The sequence below is a fragment of the Melospiza melodia genome, chromosome 11 (assembly GCF_035770615.1).
Source record: "Melospiza melodia melodia isolate bMelMel2 chromosome 11, bMelMel2.pri, whole genome shotgun sequence".
In the NCBI taxonomy this organism is placed as follows: Eukaryota; Metazoa; Chordata; class Aves; order Passeriformes; family Passerellidae; genus Melospiza; species Melospiza melodia.
In genome coordinates this window covers 5,242,470-5,267,130 of record NC_086204.1, presented here as the reverse complement: position 1 = coordinate 5,267,130, position 24,661 = coordinate 5,242,470, and the positions used below count along the sequence as shown (strand labels likewise).

Here is a 24,661-nt window from a genome sequence, read left to right as displayed (position 1 = left end):
CATTCCTCCTTGCCAGGAGACAATGAAAAGTAACTATTGCTACAAACTCAGAGCTCTCAGTGCTCCTGCTCTATCCTACCTCTCACTTTTGAGCCAGGAATAATGAAGAAACTACAGATGTAAAACCAGGATGCTTTCTTAATTTGAATTTATCAGTGCTGCTTCTATTTTCTTCAGCTTCAGAGAGTTTCAAAAACAGTCAGACCACACAAATATTTGATCATCTCAAAGAAATGCATCTATCCCAGTGAAGAAAAATTCTACCCACAGAGCATCACCAAATATTTCACTGTCCATCATCTGCTAACTTTACAATAGCCATGAAACTCCACCCCCAATTCAGAACAGACAGCTGAAAGTCATTAGCTAAGTGGATTAGCTCTAGCCCTGTCCTGGTACTTTGATGCCATCATTTTGCCTTGACAAAATTCATCTTTTCTTCTCCAAGAGCAGAAATTCACCCTTTCCTACTTACATGAGTATCACAGCTCCTGCCATTATTATGTGCACAAAAGAATTTAAATTAAGGCTGTGCCTACTCCCCAAGCTCCTTGCAGAACAAGTAAACACCAATTTTGCTCACTGCTATCTAGTTAGAGTATACCTTTGGGGCCCTACAGACATACACAAGCACTTCTGCCCCTTGAAAAAGAGAGTGCATAACAACTGTAGATGAAAGTGAAGGGTTTGTACACACACTAGTTAGTCTAAGTACAATAATGCTTTTATGCTGTCATTATCTGCTGTGAAAGTAGGAAGATCTTCCACAGATAAGCATATTCTGGATTATTTTCATCTCACAAGATGGACAATGCAAGAACCTGGGGCCCAGGGATGCTGCTGCTAATTACAGGATAATAATTTTCTGCCTAACAGCACTGTTAGCATCCCCTTTGCAGTGCCTGAGCCCTGGCAGAGAGAGCTGAAAAGGATTTTTCATTCATAAGCACCTTCTCCAATACATATCTACTTTCAGAATTAGCTTCTGACTTGAAAAAAAGAGGAGAGACAGGCAGATACACAGCAAGCAGGAAGAACTGGCAAAGCTGTCCCTTTTTTGGCTGCCTTGTCCTGACCACTTGACAGGGAAATGTGATACTTGTGCTTTGTGATGAGATTAGTTCCTGCACACCCGGTGTGGCCTCAAAGGGGCAGAGAAATCAAAGAGGACAGGAAAAGTAGATAAAGGATCTCTCCTGCCACTCTACCTGGCCACACATGTATTATTGTGTATTAAAACTGACCAGAACTCAGCCAAACCACCATGAACACTAGCAGAAGGACAAAATTTTAAGTTAGGCAGGTTACAATGAAGACATGTGTCATGAGTGTTACCATTCCCTCACATTTAATCCTTTCAGTGTGATCAAATGGAAGATGGACACTACAACATTAATGTGGACATTGTGCTGCTATTGATCTGTACCTCAAAAACTTCTAAAATCTCTGCTTAGACTCAATTTGTCTCTAAAGGGCTCTTAATATATGCAAATCACAGGCAAGTCATGGCAAAAAATAGAGAATAAAATGTTCCAGGCCAGTTTTATCCACCAAAACCCCAATACACCTTCAAAAGACCTTTGTGAATTGAAATGCAGGTTATGTGGATCTGCAGGATTTATTAGAATAATTTCTAAGTAAACAGTACACTTCTACAGACAATTACTGAAGAAGTGAACAGTTAAAATGAAGACAGAAGCTCTGCCTGCAGCTGGGCTTTGCAAAACTGGACACCTTGTTAACATGCTAATAAATGCAGATCCACCTGCCAGATTAGCTTTTTATATGCATGGCAAGAGTGGGGAGCACTGATGAAGAGGCTGTTAACTTACAAGGTGAATATGCACTCCTGCTGCATTTAAGCACACAGAAAACATACCTGTCTTCCACCAGAAAAGGAAGGGGAAGTGTACTGTAAACATTTTAAACTCACCTTAAATAAAAAATAATCACTAAAGTTTTATAAATGGAATTACCAGCTTTGGGAACTGTAGTGACAGGACAAGGGGAGGGGTTTCATACTGCCAGAAGGCAGGGTTGGATGGGATATTGGGAAGGAATTCTTCCCTGTGAGGGTGGGCAGGCCTTGGCACGGGGTGCCCAGAGAAGCTGTGGCTGCCCCTGGATCCCTGGCAGTGTCCAAGGCCAGGCTGGATGGGGCTTGGAGCAACCTGGAACAGTGGAAGGTGTCCCTGCCCACAGCAGGGGCTGGAAAAAAGTGAGCTTTAAAGGTCCCTTCCAACCCAAACCATTCTATGACTCTATTATTGCCAAATGTAATTGAGGAACATTAATTTCTTTTGGAACAGCATTTAAAAGCTTTTTGGAAGAGTGCTCCAGAGCACTCTTTGTAAGAGCAGCTTACAAAGTTTAGCACTGATGAAAAATTAATTTATCATTTCAAAGCAAATCATGAAGAGCTCTGTCCAGAGCTCTCTATCAGCCCATCTGGGAGAAGTGATCTCCACTGCTTCGGAAAGAAACTTTTAAGCTCTTGCTGTTAAATAACTCTGATTTGATACTATAAACATTACAGATAAAACTCTTATTCATTAGAGAGGAAGAATTCTACACCTCCCTCAGTGCTATCCTCGTCTTCAGGAGCTTCCTATATAGAAGAGGAACATTTTTTACCACCATGTAAAAGGGCTTGGCTGAAGGGCTTTTTCAAATGGGCCCAGGAGTGTGGAAGGCTGAGAGCTGCTCCCAGCACTCCTACACAATCCACCATCCACGTCCTTAAAGCTCCAAGAAACACAGTCTTTAACATGCAGAGCTACAGGTAAAAGAGCAGCAGGCATTCTTTAACTGCTGCTGTTTTACTGACAGCCTTGTTTTTGAAATATAAATACATGCTGTTCTTTTGAAAGGCCCCGAGGCTTTAACTCAACAAGTTTAACTAATGTTAAAACACATTTTGGTTTGTTTGGAGGAGAATGTTAGCTGAGAGTACATTACACAAAAAAATGTGAAGCAAGAGATGTTAATCCAAACAAAGCCTCTCTTTTTCCAAGATCCAAACTGTTCAGTAATATCTTGCCACATTACCTCAGCAATTACAATACTGAAGGCAGCTGAGGAATCAGCTTCTTGAAATAGCACATTTTTGTTCTTCCCATTGAATACACAGAGCTTGTGTCTTCTATACAGAGTCTGAAATAAAACATTACCTTTGGCATCATCAGAGCCTGAAGCCAATAGCTTAGGGTCCATCAAGTTAAAGTCAACACTCCAGCACCTTTTCTCATGCTCCTATTGAGAGAAACAAGAACAACATTGCAAGGTAGTGAGCTGTAATATGATAAAAATAGTAAAGGAAAACACACATGTTTGGTGTAAATTGTCAGCAGGGACCAGGAGACAGAAGCTTACTATGTTTAGCAGTTTTTCAAAAAATATCTTTTCTCCTAATCAGATTGATCCTATCAATATGCTAGACATGCCAGGAAAGCAGAGAACACTAGACTGGCTTTTTTAAAAATTAAAACTGATTTCATTTTTACTTGGAAAGAGAAAAAAAAAATCAGGATATACACATTAAAAACCTGGTTTTGCAGCATTATTTGACTGTCTGTGGTTCCACCATGACCAGCTGCTTATCCTAGATTGTAGCTGTATCTTTCAATATTAATAAGCAATTTTTAAGTATTTCCCAATACTGACAAGATGCTCATTCCAACCACCTCCGCTCTGAAAGTCCAGGAAATCCTCACCTTCCTGCTGAGATATTAAGTAAGTCTCCTGGAGTCTAATCCTCTGTTTTACCACTGAAAGAAATATTATTAAGACTGCACACTCTTCCTCAAAACACAGAAGAGCTGTAATTGCTATGCTATCCATCCCACATGAAAGCAGAGCATTACACTGAATAAAATCTGAAATTCAGTCAAAACCCTTGTGTAAAGCCTTCACACAGGCTTACAAGACAAAAAGCTCACAAGGATGAAGTCACTAAAGGGTTTCAGTACATGCAAAGCAGATGTCAATGTCTCTATGCAAATCCAAATAAAAAATTTAAGTAATCTGATAGGAAGCAAAATGAGTTTGTTTTAACACAAGCAACAGCTGGTCGTCTCTAGGTTCATTATTCAGCCTCAAAGAATTGCAAAATGTATTTGAGGGGAAAACAGACTAGATTTATTCTGTCCAGTATAACTTCTCTTTCATTGAGATATGCAAAGGATTAGTGAAAACAGGCATTATAAAATGACTAAAAAACAATGAGAAGGTAAACGGTAGCCTAAATAGGAACTTTTTAAAAAAACTTCCTCTTTTGTTTCATAATTACCATTGAAATCAACTGCAAAACTCCCATAGTGTGACATATTAGGACTGAAACAACAAACTTGAGTTTCCTAGATTGGCACAGTTCCTCACTAGCTTACAGGACAGGGGTTAACAAGGCTCCTTCTGTCTGGAAATGAAGACCTGCATTAATCAGTAAATTCTAAATCTGCTGATTAGACATAAAACTTATGTTGAACTGTCAAGGAGTCTGTAGTTCATCCATTATCACTGACCAGTTCCAATGGACTGTGCTACCTACACCACAACCTGCAGCACCTCCAGCCTCCTCCCAAACACAACAGCCCTCTTCCAACCTCCTTGTTCTGATCATGAGCTCCTCAGAAGCCATTAGATACAAACACAATGTTTGAGTTTCACAAAGAAACAAAATGCCAGAAACTCCTCCTGACCAGGTCTTGTGCGGGGAAGGACCTGCCTTGCTCTGCCTTGTGCTCCCTTCTCCCAGCCTCATTCAAGGCTGCATTTTGCTCTTCTGCATCTCGAGCACCTGTGCTGGCCATCACTGCAGTTTTACAAAAGGCTTTTGACAAAGACTGAAGTGTGCTGTTATCTTATTGCAGGGGTTCCATACTGCTGTCTCCTTATCACAAGAATTCCATTCCTTCCTGGTGTTTCCCATGAGCAGCTCCTCAGAGCACTGACTCTTCCTTCTTCACAAAGCAGCCAACTGACCCCAGCTCCCTTCTCACCCAGCCACCCCACTCTTTTATAGCACTCTTCTTCTCATTGCTTACAGCTGTGGCCTGTTAAAGTCAGGCCTATTCCTGATCTTTGATAATTGGCCCAGCTGAAACTCCTTAGGGGTAAGATTACTTTCTACACTATCTTTATTTTTCCTTATATTCTATCCCCCTACAGAAGTGGAACAGGTATGGAGCAAATGAAGCTTCTAAAGAAAGGTGAGACAGCTTCCAGGAACTGATTTCTCCTTGTGTAGATTCCCTACCCAAAAGCAGCAGCAGAAAAACCTAACTGCCTCACAACTGTGAGAGGAAGACAGAACTGCCTCCCTTGTAGGACTACAGCTCAATAAAGCTGTGCAGATGAGAGGCATTTCCCAAACAGGAGGAATATCAATTTCCTGTGGAACAGAAAGGCCTTTTGCTGGACTAGGAGCAGCACCTCAGACTGTACATGCAACAGGAAATGTTCCTTGCTGGGTGTGTGTTACCTGGTAGACCTTGGATCTCTGTCCTGTGAATCCATCCCAAAGGATGACGGTGCCCTCATAGTCACTGCTGGCTAGCAGGTTCTTGTGGTAACTACTCCAGCTGATACAGCTTAAAAAGAGCAAACCCTGGTCAGTCTTGCAGTAAATCAACATACAACACAAAAATCACTCTCGCAATACATTAGGCAAGGAGTATCTTTGCAAAGTAGACAGCAACTTGATGAAAACACCCCACTGAAACATGCAGCTTAGGGGAAAAAAAACAAACCCCATTAGAAATAGAACAAACATTATTCCACAAACTAAAAGCAAAACTTTGTTTTCTGAAGAGATATTTGCCTCTTGATATGAAGTGCTAGGGTCTAGAGTTTTTTAAAAATGCAATTATTTCAAACACTGATTTATTTTTTGCTATTTGAATACCACACAAATTCTCAGAGAGCTCAAGGTTTGACTCCTTAACCTCTCAGCAATAGACACTACTGTTATTATTACCATAAACAAATTATTATACCATAAATTAATAATAATAATTACCATCATACTATATTATACTATATTATTATACCAAATTATTATTATACCATATACTACTTGCCTAAGAGTAGCTGTATATGTAAAATTCATAGATGCATGGACAGTAAATCAACCTCTCCTGCAGCACACAGCTAATATTCTATATATGTAGCTATGTGCACATGAAAATTTGACTTCTGAGAAACTACTTCCAGCTTTCCATAAATGCTAAAAATGCCTTCACATCCAGGAGGAAACAGCAATTTGTTTACTATGAATATTTTAGGAAATGCTTCTGATCAAGAACTGGAAAATGTATCACACAGGATTTTATTTCAAGCTGAATTGAGGGGCTGTGCAAAACTAAATGATGATTCCACTGTCAAACTCTAATGATCAGCAGAGAAAACAAGAGCAGCAGCACTGCCAAGTCACACTCGCAGCATTCTGGCACCATGTCTCCACTCTGACTCCCAATGACAGAGGTAAGAAAATTTGTAATACTTGTTCACCAATTTCTGGACCATCTGGCAAAGAAGCATGCCAGTAGGTATCAAGTGTGATGCACAGAGCAGAAGCTGAGCTGACAGATCCCATTCATGCAGGTCCTCGAGCAGCTCTGACACGCATAACTGGATCACGGCAGCCTTGGGGCCAAGTTTTAACCAACAATACAAACCAGAAGTCCACAATTCTGTAACTTCTTAGTACTGCTTTGATCAGAGCAGCTACACATTGAAATATGATACAGATACATGGATACTGATTTAGGAGTATTATACCTTGCTAAATTCTGGTTCCACTATACCCTTCAATCCTGTTTTCCTTAATAATTTACACACAGAAGAGGAAAAATCCTTTTCCTTTCTCATGGTAGTTAAACATTTATTTTTCCATTAGTTCAGTAACAGTAAGCAGCACTGGCATTCTGCTCCTGACTATGCTGAAATTTAACAGCATTCCTTGGTTTTTAAACTTTACATTCAGAAACTTAAAATTTTATTTACCCAATATAAGTCATCATTTTTAACCACCAGCTGCTAAGATGATGGTTGCAGTGATACAGCTCATGCAATGGTTTCCCTGGCTTTACCTCTTCCATGATTTGTCATTAATGGGAAGATGTTAAGTAAAGTATCCCTAACCCTTGTAGGCATGAGAGCTGTCCACAAATGCACCATCAAGGAGCCATCATTATTTCAGTTCTACTTCCATTAGGGTCCCACACAGAAAAGCAGGTGTTGACAGCCTATGATTTACTAGAAGCCTTATTCCAAGAAGCTTAGTGACTCCCCGAGTTCCAAATGGAGCTGGCAGGCACTGCCCACCAGTTCCATGAGGTGAAGGTTGCAGCAGCCCAGAGTTAACCACATCTGACACCTGGAGTCATGTTTCCAGCTGGAGCAGTCTCTGATGGAAGCAAAAGCAGCTCAGAGCCCTAGAGCTCCACCACACTGAGCTGGGGCTGGGAACAGTCTCCAGCCACTGGCAGGGAGGTAGAAACCACACCACAGGACACCTTTATCAGTCCAAACCTGTCCTCCCAACCAGATTATCTCCTCTCAAGTCAGGGCTTCAAGGAGCTTAAGGAAGAAAGGAAATTATCTGTGAGTGAAGTCATCATGTACAAGCAGAAAGAATACAACCCAGAGCTATATCTTAAAAAGCCATCTCCTATCTGGATGGCTTTGAGAGGACATCAGACAACACCAGCAAGTGAAAAGGTTGCTAGATGAAGGCTGATGTGCTGGTGACACTTTGGGTGCTTAGAGGATGAATATTCTCTTCATAACCAGGTGGAACAATCGCATAACCACATCTTGTCAAAAAAGAAATCGCCCCAGACAATGAAAATTAAGAATTACTGAGTAGGTAGAAAGATGTAAAGGACAAGAGTTTAACAGTTCTGTTTGAGATGTGATAGATTTAAAATACTTCACTGATGGTACAAATGGAGAAAAACATGCTTTCTGTGCCCAAAAGCATTTTCATTAGTTCTGGCACAGCAAAGATCCCACTGCAGCATGATGGTGTTAAACAAGGGGTTAACATTCATTTGGAAAGCATTTATAGACAGACTTAGAGGGGAAAACAGGAACTGACAGGTGAAAAATGGTTAGGGATTTGCAGCCACTAAGTGGTTCAATTAACACCCTCTAAGTCACACACACCATAAATCTTTCATTTTTAAGTAATATGATTAAAAGATCATAGTAAGACAAAATCAACTCTGTTCCAGCTCTCTGCCTTAATTCTGCCCTCATCCCCACCCAACTTTCTTTACAAAGTCTGAAACTAGAGCTTTTCCTTTAACATTCCAATACCTAAGCTTCTTTCTAATTTAAATTCTCCAAATTAACCTTTGTAGAGGGCAATTTAGAGTTAGATCAGGTAGAGGGGAGCTCCCTTTGCAGGTAGGCTGTCCTTTCATAGAAATCACAGAATGCTTTGGGGTAGAAAAAAACTTAAATGTCCCCTCATTCCATTCCTCTGCCAGGGGCAGGAACTCCTTCCACCATCCCAGGTTGCTCCAAGCCCTGTCCAACCTGGCTTTGGACACTTCCAGGGATGGGGCAGCCACAGCTTCTCTGACAACCCGAGTTGTACCACCCTCTGAGCAGACAGCTTCCTAACACAACCTAAACCTCTCCTCTTTCAGCTTAAAACCATTCCCCCCTTGTCCTATCATTCTCTGCACCTCTAAAAGTCACTCTGTAAGAAGTCCTTTGGTTGTATCCTCTGGCATCTGTGACAATCCACACCAGGAAGAAGGCTGTCCTGGACCTGGGATGTGTTTCTCTTCCATATGGCTTTCCTGGGACCTGCAGAGGGCTGAGAACTCTCTGCCACATTCCCCTTAAGGGAGCCACTGATCTTTCTTCCATGCCCAACACAGGCAATTTTGCTGAAGCTTTAAAGACATCTATTTTTTTTTTGGGTTCCCTTGAGATGCCATCATGGGTAACAAACTCAAAAAAGGCATAAGGGTGCAAGCTGGAGAAGGGCAAAGGAAAGTCAAAGGTGATATGAACCAAAAATGCAGCTTACACAGTCCTCAGATTAACTATCAAGCCCCTAGAAATTAATGAAAATAACCTTTTGTAAACAACCTTTAGATGGTCTGCAGCCACATCCAGGAGAAACTGAAGTATGAAGGCTCTGAGCTTTATATAAAAATCACTACCTAGGGCTGAGAGAATGTATAATTCACTGGACTAAAAGGCATTGTGTGATGCCATCTTTTATTTTAAGTACAGTAGCTGTATTTTTTCCCCCAGTTTTTGCTTTGTTCTTTAATCCAGAGAGAGTGTGATAGTCACACCCCAGAGATTTATCTTATCAGAAGTTGTGATAGCTTTCCTTTCTGGTGGATTAAACTGGAGAAACTGTAGTTGAAAGCTAATCACCAACCTCAGAAAAACCCTCCTAACCTCAGCATCTGATCCAGCCACACAGAAATCCTGACCCTGTAGAGATTCATGTGCATCCTTCATTTTATTCAGACACACAAGTGGGCCAGCTCAGTTAGTGTTGTCAGTTATGCTGATCTTTCTTTCATGAGACAGTATTTTTACGGCTAATATGTCTCAAATCCAGCTCAAGCTACCCAGTGTCAACCACTCCTCTGGCAGTGAGAGCTAAATCAAGTTAAAGCTTTTAATAAGGCACAAACTCCTATGGTCTGATCTGCTTCTGAGCTCCAAGTGCTTCAGACCCACTCTGTCACCATGAGCCAGCTGATGACTGGTAGTTTTAGGACTGAAATGTTTTTAAGAGCATGATCTACTACTGCAAAGGACATCCACATGAATAACAACACAAAACAAATACTTCAGAGACATATGGAATTACATTACTGTGATGAATGTTTTAAAATAAACCCCTTTTTTCCTAATCAATTCAAAGAAAACCTCTGCTATGGTTAAAGACAAATACTTCTGGAGAAAAATTTCATCTTCTTGCAAAGTGAATCAGTGATTCCAAAAATCTGAATTAATGCAAGTTGAAGACATATTTCCTTATAACCTGTTTATTGTCAAACATCCTCTGCATTGGAAATACAGGCACCCAACACAACCAGCTCATACCATTCCAAATTGCAGAGTCTACAATGAAAAAGACAATATGACAAGTTTTTGCTTAATTTAAAGTTAATAGAAAGAAGTGGCTGCCATTTTCAAAGCTGACAGCAATACACCCATGAAGCACTATTAGGATATAGCAATCACATATTTGATTTATTGACACCAAAAAATGAAAACTGTAAAATATTAGCAGCCTCCTAAAAAAGAAAGAATACTGATGCCTTGCTTTTACTGCAATTGACTAAACAGATGCAGCTGATTTTGGAGGTTTGTGGTAACATCTATCACTGAAGTACAGATGCTGCAAACACACGGTGGTGAGCATGCAGAATACTAAACACGGATTTCAAAAGCGTGTTTACCTAACCACACTCACACATCACCTGCTGTAGATTAACAAGGCCTAAAGCCAATTTTTTACCTGAATGCTAGATCTCCTTTTTTTTCTCCCCCTGTGACCTATGGCAAAACAACAAATGTGCCTCTTGAATAAATCAGAGCAGAGCTGTGGCTTGCTGCTAGCCATTCCTCTTTGTCCTTTCCCATCTCCTGCAAGGGGGAGCTGCAGATTAGTGCCTGCCATAGCTAGGGACACAGCAAGTCATAATTAGCTCACAGGGTGCTGTTTATAGCTGCTACACAATGCCAGGATTTGTTTCTTGTACTGAAGCTATGAATCTGTAAATGGGATTTTTATGAGGATTTATGTGTCATCTTGTGTTTTTCCTGGAAGCTTATGCCACTGTTGTTCCCAGGGGATGCGATGCACATTTACCAGAAACCCAACACACCGACTTCCTCCCCGCTCTTCAAAATAGGGATAAGAAGGCTTAGCAGATGATGAAAAAAGAATGTATTTAAGAAGCAGGTGGGTGTAAAAAAAGGGGGTTGGAAAAGAGGAAGAGACTCAGCTACAGCTGGTACCAGGGCTCTGCTCCAGGAAAGCCTACAATCAATTACTGCTGGCACGAAGCTCAAGCTTTCAGCAGGCACCCAGCTGGCACACGGCAGAGCAGGGCTGGGCTGGCGCCAGCCCCGGCCCAGGCACGGGCTTCCCTTCCCGCAGCTGCTCTGGGCCAGACTTGCTCTTGGCCAGACACAAGTCCTCACAAATGCTGTCACCTGTCTGCTTTTATAAAAGCCCATCAGAGCCTCTGCTCCTCTGAAAGCTGAGTCACCAACATCATCGCTAATGATTTATGTTCCGGCATCATTGCTCTGAACAAGGTTAACCAGGATCAATTTAACCAGGAGAGACATGTCACCAAATCCCATCTGCACACAGACCCCTGCATCTCTGCCAAGAAGAAAAATACCACCTATTTGCTAGAGCAGAAATATGTTTGTCTTTGATAACAGAAGGGGCACTCACAGGTAAAGTCTCCTGGAGAAGCTGCACTTTCACCCAAATTAAGATCAACGGCTTTAAACTGAGGCTTTTTACAAAGAGCAGGCTCCACTTATTTAGATTTTTCTATTACAATATGGGCACATTTTCAGCACACTGCAATATTCCATAATGAAATTGCAGCCTTCATCTGTAACTTCTCCCTCAAGCTATGCCACTTCAGAAAAGCAAGCAATTATGCTGCTTGACGCTGCAGCAGCGAGCCCCGGCACCGGTGACTGGCAGCACAGCTAATGGATATAGCAAGGATGCCTCTGACTGACAGACCAACTTTATTTGTCAAAGCCAAAAGCACCTACCTGCCAAAGGAAGCCTGATATAATTGGAGGAGGTTGATGGGGGAAAAAACCCCCACCATTTATTTCTTCAAAAGAATGAGAGAAACTAGGGCAAGAAAATGAGAGAGGACCCTCTGCTGAGGAAGAGGGTCAGGGGACAGTACATTTAGCATTGTCATATACACATAAATATATACGTGCATGAAATTTGAGAATGAGAAAAATCTTGAAAGCGAGCAGCATCCTGGCTGGAGCACAAAGCCAACACCAGAGAAAGCCCTAATGTGACCCTCCTCAGTGGCAGCTGTGGGGGAAGGGGGAATTAACTCTCAGGGTAGCTCCCCTGTCAAAACTGAAACTGCAAGTTTGGAATTTGTTTCAAGTTGTCCAAGAAATACCAAACACATATTGCTTTTCTCCTTCTAATTAAGGCAAAAGGTATTAATAGACTGCGAGATGGTTCTCCTACTATTCTGCTCATCTCTCCACAAAAATGAAGCTGAATGGTACAAACTCAGGTAAAAATGCAGAATATTTCACCTGCCCAGCCAAACACAAGCTCCATAATCAGTACAGCATATCAATACAAACGACTCAGGCTGCTTTTACCCACTGTGAAATCTAGTCCCAGGGTCAGCTGCATTTACATCTTTCCCTTCATAAAATACTGTTATGTAATTCCTGGGAACAATGAGCACAAGCAACACAGGAATGACTGAGCTATCTTTAGAAATGTGTCAGCTACAAAACAAAGCGTGACTTTTACGCTCTAAAATAGGCTCACAAACATTCTTAATTTTGTTGCACAACATTTTGTTTTCATGGAAGCTGGACTGTTACATAAATTTATTACTTGCACTTTCACGGGTGCTTTACTGCTTTTAAAATGTAGAGTAACAAATAAAAAAATTATTGCAACAGAGATGCTGGAGACTTGTATTATAATACTGAATGGGTTTGATTGCCTCTATTATTTACTTCTGAGGTTTAAGAGATTTTTTGAATTAGAATTTTAAAGTTATTTAGCTGGATTCTTTCAGTTGAGTTTCTAACATGGTGGTCTATATTTCATTGGTTTAATACATCTAAAGGGATAAAAAAATGGGTTCACAGTAATGATAGCACAGAAGCAAAAAATCAAGAAAGGTCCTTTCTCAGGAGCTTTATATTATGAGGCCCAGCAGAACAGTACTTCAGGCAGACAAAAATTCCCAGGTAGAAGATGCCAGTGAGGAACATTTCCTGAGAACTAGCAACCTCTCAGAAGAACAGAAAGGATCTGGTCAATGAAGAGAACATGAAGAATCAGTAACTGTTAAGAAGAACTAGGTACAGAGGTTACCTTGGACAAGCTATGACTTTACCTGGAACATGTATCCACCACTTTGAGCAGGTATCCAACAGCATTTGCAAGAAACACAATAGCAGTTTACTTCCCTGTTGCCTTTTCTCCTCCAGATATGTGGGCTTTGTTCATCCAGCCTTGGATGAACCCAGTAAACACAAGTAACAGTGCCTGTGCCACCCAATCTCCATCAGTGCCTGCATTCCTCCTTTCCTCTCCAATTCCCATAAAGAAAGCAGAACAATTGCTACACATAAACAATCAAGTGGAAAAGGCACTCTGAGTTCAAATATAAATCAATGCCTACCTGATTTTGGAATTACAGGTCATTTCATTCTCAGGGTAGTGAATATCCACTGCATCCTGAATGACTGTACCATACTCATAGACTTTAATCTTCTTTGTCACTCCAGCGATGGCAAAGTAGTCACAGTCTCGGTCGAACTCAATACTGAGAAACAAAAATATAGGTTGAGAATTCTGTAAAAATACCCCACATACTTACCAGGGGGATATTTTACCTCCTAAACATCCTGGTATGGCAGAGTTGAAAATCACAGTTTGCAGTGTGGACATACCCAGTTCAGAACACCCTGGTCAGATCTGGCACACACCCCAACAGTGTGGAGTTCTTGCTCTAAGCATTGTTCTCTAATCCATCCCCCAACAACACACACAGCTCCATTTTTGTGGCAACACAATCACCCTCCACAGCCAGGGTATTTGTTCACATGCTCTGGAGGGTTTTCAGTCCAGCCACACCATCTACCCAGCGTGGTACCCAAAGGTCAAAGCCAAGAGCTTGTCCTGGAAACATGCTTAACATTCCCTGGCATGACTGCCCATTGATTCCTCCTGTGTACAACAGCTTCAGGAACTTTTAAAGTACTAATACAGAGCAAAGCAGCATTTGTGAAAAAAAAACCCTTCTAAATTCCCTGGGTAACCACAGGGGGTTGAAATCAGATCATCAGTACTGTAAAAACAACTATGACTTCCATTTAGGGTTGCTTGTGCAAACAGAGGCACCTTCTTTCTTGACCTGCAGGGCAAGTTTGTAATAAATATCAATGAAGCTGGAAGTAAAAGCAGTCAACTTATAACAAAGTTAAGCTGCAAATGAGAAAAGCCTGAGGTTGTAGTGAAGCACATCTAAGAGAAAGGCAGGCAGCAGGTTACAAACAGCTAATGTCATTCCTACCTTCACAGCTTGGAAGGGCTTGAGAGAAATCTGCTAGACATCCAGCAGCTGGGGAAGTAATCCTACTTCCCAGGAGCTTCTGCTTGCCTGCAGCCCATGGCACTGCTGGCAGGGCAGGTGCACATACACCTGTCTCCTCTGAGGGCATCAGCCTCAATGAGACACTCCCCAGAAAGGGTGGGAGCAGCATTTGCCCTCACTCAGGAGGTTTCTATGGTCAGTAACCAGCTGTCCCCAAGTCTTCTGATTAAGCAATCAGTCTACTGTTTAGACAGGTCTCTTTTGGAGTTCTTCATTTAAATCCCTGCTGTCTCTATTACTTTGGTTTTTTCCCCCCTTAAGAATCCAGAGTGTTTATGAACCACGGAGGAAGTTCTTAATGGCAGCAGAAAAAACTGAATTTACACTAATTCCACATTCAAAATCCTGAGAGCAGGGGTATTTAAGGTACCCTTCTACAATTAGAAGGCATTAAACCAATTTACAAGAAGAGAAAGGACTCTTCAGGCTGCCCCCATTGCTGTAACAGCAAGAGCTTTCCGCTCCTCACAGAGCTGAGGAGTCAAAGGCAATGCAATGTTTCCAAGGAAAGATAAACTTAAACACCAACAGAATTCTCAAATCCTTGCAAAGGAGATATTATCAAGTTATTTTTAAACTATGGAGAGAAAAGACTGTTGATATGCAGCCTGTGGCTTTAAAATAATTCAATGAAGCCGCTTGAAACTTGCCATTTAACTCAGGCACCCAAACTTCTCCCAGGAGTGGCAGGAGATGGCCCCACTCACAAGTGACTGCTAGAAAAGCTAATCAGGTGCAGCCTGCAGAATCATGAGCCTCCAAAATGCAGGGAGGAACATGCTTATGGCTGGGGAATTAAACAGGTATGCAGGCATCTATTTAAATAAAATGGGAGAGGGAAAGAAGTCACCTAAGCATCCAGGCTGCTCTCCCCACTCCCCAGATCTGCACTAATCTAAATCACTTTTTATACACACAGGATGAAAATACCATTCAGGTCTGTCTTGTTTTGTCAGCTCACCCTATTCTGTGGAAGAACTTTATAATCAAAGCCTCTATAACAATACAAAGGATTTACTTGTACCACAATCTTAATTGAACTACTGTCTCTTCTCCTGTTCTCTGCCCTGTGGATTCAGGTAAAGCACAACTAAAGTGATGGCAGTGATTCATCTGCCTGGATTCAATTTAAACCCTCAGCCTTCTGCTGAAGAAAGAAAAAGAATGCATTACAATGTCTGGTAAAAAGCCAAGTTATTAGAGCAGAATAGAACCTCTCTCATTTGGGTTGGGTTTGCTTCTCTAGTATTAATTCATTTTTTTTTAATAGAGACATGCTGTAGACAAAACAAATTAGTGTTTAAAGAGGCCCATAAAAGTTAACACATCATTAAAAAAATAAAAAGCCTTAAGTAATAGAATTGTCAGACCTGTGACCTTCAAACAGCATCAAAGACACTGCAGGGAGAAAAAGAATGCAGAAATAAACAACTACAGTGCAGACCAACACACACCTGCACCTTGGCCTCCCATCACCTGTGCTCAGTCCTGGAACAGCCAGTGTTCTCTCTTCTGCCAGTCAGCTTTTCAACAGTGATTTACAAATAAAAATAGGAACAATCTAACTACCTAATCAAGTGCATTATATACCATAGAAAACTGTTCCTAGTACTTGCAAAGCTCTGCTTACACCTGGACTAATCAGCATTAGGACAAACAGCCTACCTGCACAGCAACCATCATTTTAATGCTTTTTCTTGCAAGTCTTTTAAATACACTTAGTATTATGCAAGACTTATTTGCATTTAACTGGCTCGTGGGTACTCCTGTCACCTGCTGCTTGAAGTCTTTGTGTCAATGTAAGCTCTTGCTTATCTATATGAAAATTCACTGGAGAATTGAAGTTTTGTTTTGTCTTGTCAAAAGACTCAAAAGAGCCAGCTCAGAAAGACAACATTCCGTTTTGCAGGTGATACATTTCCACAGTCCTAGTGAATTCCTCATTAGCACAATAACAACATGCAATAGAATAATAGGAAATAATTAAAACCTCCAGTGAAATTACCTTCTGGACCAGCAGTGACCTTGCTCCCCAAAGATGTACTTGTTAAAAACAGTTATCAACTGCTCCTTTTTGTTCAACCTATTTTTAAACTCCACATTTCTGACCAACCAAGACTAAGCAAATTTCTATAAGGAATCTTTTGGGGACATATGAACTGCTGGATATTTGAAAGAGCTTTATAAACATGCCACAGAATTACTTACAGAAATCAGATTGAAAGGATCTGACAGTTTTGTTTTAGGGAAAATAGAAGAGAGACATCTCTCATTCCCAAATCACTGCTTTCTTTCTCTTAAGTAGTTGACAACCAACATCTTATGGAAACATCACTAAGGGCTGCTAGAAAGTAAGCACATCCTCAAGGGTTCTGGTTTCTCCACTGCTTATCTTAATTCCCAATCTGTGAGATTATAAATCAACTGCTTTATTTTAATGGTAAAGCCTGTGACCTTGGAGAACACTCATAGCTAACAAATAGAATTATGAAATAAATTGCTTCTGAAACATGCCTGGAAGCCTGCTTTGGTGTTGAGGATAGAGCAGCAGGGAAAGAGTAAAGAAGGAGTATTTAGCAGCTCTGCCATTGTGTAAAGCCTTAGTACATTTGCATCCTGCTGGTGTGTGCAGTTGTTCTCCACATCCCCGGAGGATGAGCTGGAGTTAGGGAATGCATACAGATGGGCAACTAAATTGATTAAAGGAATAGAGCAGCTGCCTCCCCAAAAGGGTTATGAGCAAGGCAACAGCAAGACTGGTGTTCAACAAGTCACACTACAGCTAGGAGGTACTGGCCAGAAGATTTGATCTGGAACAGAGGAGGGTTTCCTCCCTCCCAGTTACACTTTTTAAGAAGCACACACATGTTTCAGGTAGTAACTCCTGACAACAGCAATCCATGTACAGCTGGTTCACACCAGATATCAGCAGGGATGCACTGTACCCACTGTTTGAAAACAGGAGAAGGCAGGGAGAAGGCATCTAAGTGCATTTGCCTTTAATGTACCACCAGTTACAGGTAAAGGTCTTCAGCCCACTGCCCCTCTCCCCTTCACATACACAGCCTGCAATTGCCACTGTAACCAAAAATGCCTCAGCCCTGACTCCTTACCAAAATCTGTGAGTCTAGGAGTTGCCATTTTTACAAAGTAGATGATTCAGTCCCTCTCATGGAGCTGTATATATCTATATCGATATATAAATAGAGACACACACAGACATACTTGTCCTCTCTGGATATACCAAAGCCTTTCAATTCTGTTTTTCCCCAGCCTAGTGCTGTTTCTATTTCTGTATCTCTAACATCAACTCCTATCTTGCTGTGGAATCCCATATTTAATGACAACATGAATATATTGTTGGGACTTAATTGGTGAGAAGAATGAGAGATGCCAGCAGCAGTTTTCATCCTTCACTTTTATTTCCTTAAAGTCTTTCTTACTCTGTGCTTCCACGGCATGTCCTCCTCCGAGGGGTGTCCTGTCACTCCTAACAATCCCAAGCCTGGCTGTCTCTTTCCAATGCTCATTTTGAGGCACCAAAGCCAAAGATTAGATATTTAGGTTACAATCCAACACAGTGGGCACCACTGTAGACTGTTAAGCACCTGGGGCCAATACAGAAATTGGTATTAATATCACACACTTGAGAGACTGCTTACAACAGACTGATATTTTAAGTAATTAAGGAAGGTAATTAGTGTCACTAAGTATGCACTACTAGCATACTAACATGTTTTTTTAAAAACAAAGCTATATTCAGGCATAGGAAGCTGCAGTAAAGCACTCAGACTTTGTGTTCTATCAGCTCAAAGCCTACATTTTGTCACACATAAAAACCAAAGCTACTGAAACAAAGGATATGAAGTTTCAGTACCAAAAGCTTGTTCTGCTAAAGCTGTGAGTGGATGAAATAAACCACTGAGGTTTTTCTCTATAATAAAGCAGCAGTTCCATTAGTTACTCCTTACTCCAGAGCACCACCACCTAAGTAAGGTCAGTGCTTTTATTTCTGAGTCCCTAATCTGTGTCACAGGGACAAGGACAGACCACCACTGCAGAACATATTTCTTGATTCAAACTCCCAGGCTGCCAGATATTTTCTAAAATATAAACTGAGCAAGCATGTCATGATCCCAGACAGGTAGCTGCTATCTCTAGTCAGAAAGGACCACTTAAACCTCAATTCTCTGTAAACTGTTATTTGAATAGATAAGTTAAATGCATAAATGAGATTATCACTCAAAGTCATTCTATCAGACAGCAAACACTTTTATCCTGAAGAATCACATTACCTTAGGTTAGATGTGACCCCTAGATCACCAGAAATTTGCCAGATTTGTCCTCTGATCAAGGTGAAGTCATCTTAGCTACTCTCAGTGGATCAGATTCAGGTCTAATGGATGTCTAATAAAAACCATGGGACAGAGGACCCTAAGCTATTTCAGACTGATGCCATTCTTTGGAGTTGCTTGGAATATCCCAGCTCCAGAGGCTCCATTGAATGCAGCCAAGGTACCCTTCCCATCTCCTCTCCTCCTCCAGGCTGCGAACATCCAATGAGAATGTTACCCTTAATCAAACCCCTATTTGAACCACAAAAACCAGAGACTGGAAAGTCAGCTGTGTGTGTTAATTAACTTTCCCCCGCCATCAGGGAAACAGGCTGGGAAGGCTGCTGCATTAGCCCAGCAAAGCCTGCACTGCACAGGGAAGGACAGTCCTGAGCTCTGGGCTCCCTTGGAAAGACATCATTGCACAGCCATGCTGCAGTCACACTGTCAGGATCTCTCTTACAGGCACAGTAGCCTGGAGGGCTGTTCTGCTCTGTTTGAAGAAAGGCATAAAAAGGTACTACATTAACAAAGTAATGTCATTAGACCTAGTTCCAGGCCCACTTCTTGCTTATAAAAATCCTTTTAAGTGTAATGAAATGCCAGCAGTTCTAACAGAGACCACTTCATAATACTCCTGTTCCATAAAGAACTTGTTTAAAGGAGAATATTAAACCTGAATCGAGGAGATTTGGCAGGCTCAGATCCATCTCACAGCTCAGAAATCAAACCCAACAGAGTGACTTTTATGCTTTGTCATCTCTAGATAAAACGGAGTCGTTCTTTTTTCAAACCCAATGAGAGCATATAGTGCTGTGAGATTAATTGGGCTCCTTGCATTAGCTCAGTTTTCAGAACCATGCTCCTCTCTACTTTGCAAAGAAGTTACCATTAACCTAATCTCCTCTAAATACAACCCAAAATATCCCAGAAAGCCATAGCAGAGTCCCAGTCTTGGCTGTAAGATTATAGCTAGAGACAGCCTCTTCGGCTGCATAAGGTTTTTTCCCATACATGCATTAGGGGAACTTGGCTTAATTAACACTAATGATGAGAAAACCTATAGGGAACTGCTGAATTCTGCAAGCCACCAAATAAAAAGCATATTGATAAAAAGCCACTTTACTGCTGGGCGATGCTCTTCTGCTTGCTGAAGAGAAGATGACGACAATACCAGGGTTTCTATGCCAGATCCACAGAAGTACAATGAGCCAAAGCTGCTGCAAACGACTACCCTGCAACTTAATGAGGATTAGATTCAGTTTTTCCACAAACATCATTTTAAATAATTTCCTGGAGCAGGGGAAATTTAACTAAAAATGCCAACAGTTAAACGCAGAGTGTTCCTTATGACACTATTTAAAATTCAAGCCAAATGATCAGTCTGCCTGCTGCAGTATTTTGGGTAACCTATATCTGTATTTGAAACCCAGGAGGTACCATTTCACCCAGCTGGGCTGGTACACAGTGGGTTATGAACAGCTGGCAGCAGCCACAGCACAGAGTCAACATTTTCAAACTTTAAGGTGGAAAAGGTTACAGCTATCCAAACATTCTCATCTGCCTTCAAGTTTGGGAAGTGTTTCCAGTACAGAATCACTGAATGGATAAGGCTGGAAGCCACCACAGTGGGTCATCTGGTGCCACCTCCCTACTCCAGCAGGATCATCCCAGAGCACATGGCACAGCCTTGCATCCAGATGGTTCTGGAATATCTCAGGAGACTCCACACCCTGTCTGGGCAATCTGCCAGTGCACCACCACTGCACAGGAAAGAAGTTCCTCATGTTCAGCTGGAACAGAACATAGCAGCCTCTACCCAAGCTGAGGTTTTAGAGAGGAAACCCTGCTCCACAACTGTGGGATCTCAGCACCTCAGGATGAAGGTGCAGAGTGACCGAGACCACCCTTGGGGGGCTCGGGAGTCCTGGAATGTTGCCAGAAGTGTCTGGTGGCTGGACTTTGATCCTACACAGGAGGTGACACCTGTATGAGGACTGGGAGGATTTTACTGGGTGAATGGTGAAGGGATAAGTTAGTTAGAGTATAAAACACAGGGTTTAGGATTTCTGTACAGGGGGGTCCAGAGAAGTAAGATGGAGGAATTGGGGCGTGTCCTGTCCTTCTTCTTCTTCTTCTTGGCCTCCATCTTCTGTGGTGATGGTGGCACTTTGGGATTGGTCTTTACTAGAAGTGCACCGGTCAATAAGGGTAGAAGGTATTGGGGAAAAATTATAAATATTGTATACGTAACTTTGGGTATAAAGATAAGTGACCGCCCCAGGGGCTGCGGAGTGTGCCCATGGCTGACTTGCTGTGCAGACCTCTGTCGGGCTGAAAGAAAATCTTTTAGATAAACAATTAATAAACACCGAGACCGAAACAAGATCAGAAGTCTCTCCTCGTCCTTTGAAGCGCGGGCTGCCCAAGGCCACTCTGGGCCTTTCCAGGCCACCTAAACAGCCGAGAAACCGACACACAACAGCCTGTAAGGTAGTCTGAAAAAAAGCATCATCTTATCATTAAGTAGGAAGGAATTCAGTAGTAAGTACTGAAGTGCCTTCTAGATATAAAACTTGTTTCCAAGCCACCTTTTTGTTACTACACCAACAAGGATTTTGTTTCTTTAAAATTGAGCACAGCAACAGCTGACAGAGCTGATGAGGCAGGGGAACAAACAGATCTGAAAGAGAATTTTCCATCAATACTCAGACTTTAAACAATGCACTCTGTCTGTAGGCTCCTGTTAATGCTTCCTCCATGATTTGGCCGCAGCAGCTGTTTGTCTCCAGCTGACCACACTGCCAGAGGTCCCATTTCACAGGACAAACCACCACCCCAAGCCTCTGCCTTTTCCTGACACTGCCACCAGTCCTCCAGCCAGACACCGTGCAGAGAGTCAGGAGGGACAGCTGGAGACAGTAACCTCTTTAGACAACCCAGCTCAATCCAACAGGCACCAGCCTTCCTAAATACCAAATCCATACACCACATATGAGCCTTTCCCAAGCAGCCAGAGGATGGGCTTGGGCAATTAACTGCAATGTTCCCATTGCCTGGTAATGACAGAACAAGGTTAAAGCATCATTTGAAGCATTTCTCATCCAGCTGACAAAACTGTTTAATGAGATTTGTTTTGATGGCACTTTGAATCTTATTTCATCAGTATTTTGAATGCTATCCTTTTTTTACTTTTTCTAAAGAATGATTTATGTATACCCTTAATTCCACAGTCTCACAGAGAAGTTCTTCTGACTTCACTTACACAAATGTATGCACACTTTATATAATCCCATGAAAACAAACATCACTTCATAGCTTATTCTGTGTTATTTATTACCTTATTCTATGAAACAACTATGCAGCACATAAATCCCAAACATGCCTCAGAAACTGTATTTATTAATGGAAACGATGATATATTAATAATCATGAGCTCAAGCCTCTTCTCCAGGCTGAGCTGCTTGTAAGGTTTATTCTCAGAATCGTTTAAGCCCACACCACATATCTTTGATGCTTTAACACACTCTTATTATACGGCTCAACTACCCACCATTTAACAGGCTAATGTCTCTAGTTGGCCAGGAGCAAACAAAAAAAATCCAAAGGCATGCTAACACTTTTCAGATCATTAGCTCTTCAAAAAATTCAGGCATTTACAACAAATATGGCTAGAAAATTAAAAGAATACTGTAATAAGATACATAAATCCATGTTCTATTTATAAGAGGTTTGTGTCTTTACGCAGAAAAAAGAATTCACTGTATCAACACTCAATGCCAAATGAAAGCTATAAAATTGGGGGGGATTAAATGAAATCCATCTTTGACTTTTACAAACACTCAGAATGTGAACTGTATGTGCAAGATGCTGGAACCACAGTTTTTGTGGCTTGCCCATCCAGTTCTTGAGGCCAAGACACCACTGCTGCCTGATGACATCCATTACCACATTAACATCACCAGGAATGGAAGGGCAGCTACCTCCAGCCTCACTGAAAAGATTTTCATCCTGAGCAATCAAAAGGGGTGGATACAATGATGCAAGGAAATTTTCATATGTTAAAGATGCCATTTTGGTTTTTGCTTTTTTTCCTATATGCTTTTTTCTCTGTATTCTTTGCACACATATTTGTAGCTCTGGAGACTATTGTATTATTGGCTAGTTTTCCCAGTAATTTTCCATGCCCTCTCCATAGGCAGAAAGATAAAACAAATTCCAGGGCCCCAATACTATCTTGATTCTTCCTGGTTACCAAGGTTGAGAAGAATTCTTCAAGACACATTTTCATAAAGTACAGCTAGTACCAAGGGGGGGTGGTCCAGAGAAGGAGCTTGACCTGGAGGGGAATTGCATCACCACTTGTCCTCCTAATTGATGTTTTTTTGTCAATTTTGCTTATTTGCTAAACTTACAAAAACTGTATTCACCCCATGTGGACAGGCTTTTGTGGATATTCTCCATGACTGCCTCTGGAGGCCTCAAAATAAAGATCCACTTTTATATTACCTTCTATCCTATGTTGAAAGCATGTGTTGTTTCATTTCTAGGTTGAAAAAGGCATCAGTACCATCCTCCTACCTGAATATTGATTTCTCAAAGTACACTTCTGACACTACAGCATCCATTGTGAGTTCCTGCACTTTCAGGAAACTTCTCTTCAAAAGAAAAGCAGTCTTAAATCCAATAAATACAACCCTGTTGAAATTGTAAAGAGTGATCATAAGGTTTGTAGAAGTGAAATACCCTTTGCACTACACATGTTCAAGCCACACACAGAGTTCCTCCTTAAATTCTTCTCAAAACTAAGGGCAGAGGAAGATGCTCAGTAGAAAGTGAGGGCAAAATGTACAATTTCTAATGCTCTGGTCATGTACCTTTATCACAAGTACAGTCCCCAAGACCCTGAGGTCTCTAGCCCAATAACCTGGTCAGAGCAGAGGCAGCTCTGATCACACCAGGTTACTCAGGGCTTTCTTCAGCCTGTTCTTGAATGAATCTGAGGATGGAACTCTCATCCCTTTGAGAATCCTACTCCAAAACTGGATTACCCCATGCTGCAGGCAGTGACTGCTACATGGCAAGGCACGGAAACTCATTGCATAAACTGCATTTGATTTTTTAAGATATTGAAAGAAAAAAAGAAAAAACCTGAAGAGCAATCAGTATTTAAAACATTTTGTTTATAAGCCAGTTCCCAAATGAATCAAAAGATTGCTCAATACTTTTAACAGATCGTTTATGACAATTCATAAAGTTGAAATTCAACTAAAAATTCTCATCTAATTGTCTGCAGATGAAGACAGGTTTCAAGTACTAAGAGAGCTTAATGAGAAAAAGATTTTTCCTACTGCCAAATTGTCTGAAATTAGTAGGAAAAAGATTAGGTTCCACTGGCAGCCATGCCACTTCATTCATTAACTCCCAATTTCAAGTTAAGTTTTAGCTCTTATGTTGATGAAAGAAAAAACTACTCTCTGCAGCATCACTGTGGTCACCAGAAGGTTTACTTTGCAGGTCAAGACTGGAGATAAAAGCAAATAAGCTCTTTTCTGGTGTCAGTGCTTGGTACCAGCAGCCCATCCTGGGACTTGGAGGGCTGTGTTCCAGGGCAGTGTCCCTGAACTCTGAATTCAGAGATCAGCACAGACCCCTGCATAACCCTTTGGCTGGGTACAAGTCACATTTAGCTTCTGCTCAAGGGACCCAGACCACAATCATGTACTAGGAAATTTATCAGTTCAGCACTCCAGAGAAAGATGGGAAAGTAAGGAAAGGCTCTGTGCTTTACTCAGCTCTAATTAAACAAAAATCCCATTTCAGCCCCAGACAATGTGTGATCTAAAACCAAGAACTTCAGATGAAAGAAAGTGAACCACAGGAGAAGCACAAACCTCAAGTAAGTTTAGGGAATTATACTTCAAGTTTCCTTGG

The 24,661-nt window shown here is 41.4% G+C and overlaps 1 protein-coding gene across 1 annotated transcript in view; it reads right to left on the bottom strand.

Annotated features, from left to right (window-relative positions):
* The window catches only part of COP1 (COP1 E3 ubiquitin ligase), a 125,694-nt gene that overhangs the window by 58,359 nt on the left and 42,674 nt on the right, over window positions 1–24,661 (bottom strand). The window contains exons 12-14 of the mRNA XM_063165413.1: window positions 13,419–13,562; window positions 5,480–5,588; window positions 3,171–3,252 (exon numbers count right to left, since the gene is read on the bottom strand). Of these exons, the coding sequence (XP_063021483.1) occupies window positions 3,171–3,252; window positions 5,480–5,588; window positions 13,419–13,562 (335 nt within the window). The remainder of the gene's footprint in view (window positions 1–3,170; window positions 3,253–5,479; window positions 5,589–13,418; window positions 13,563–24,661) is intronic.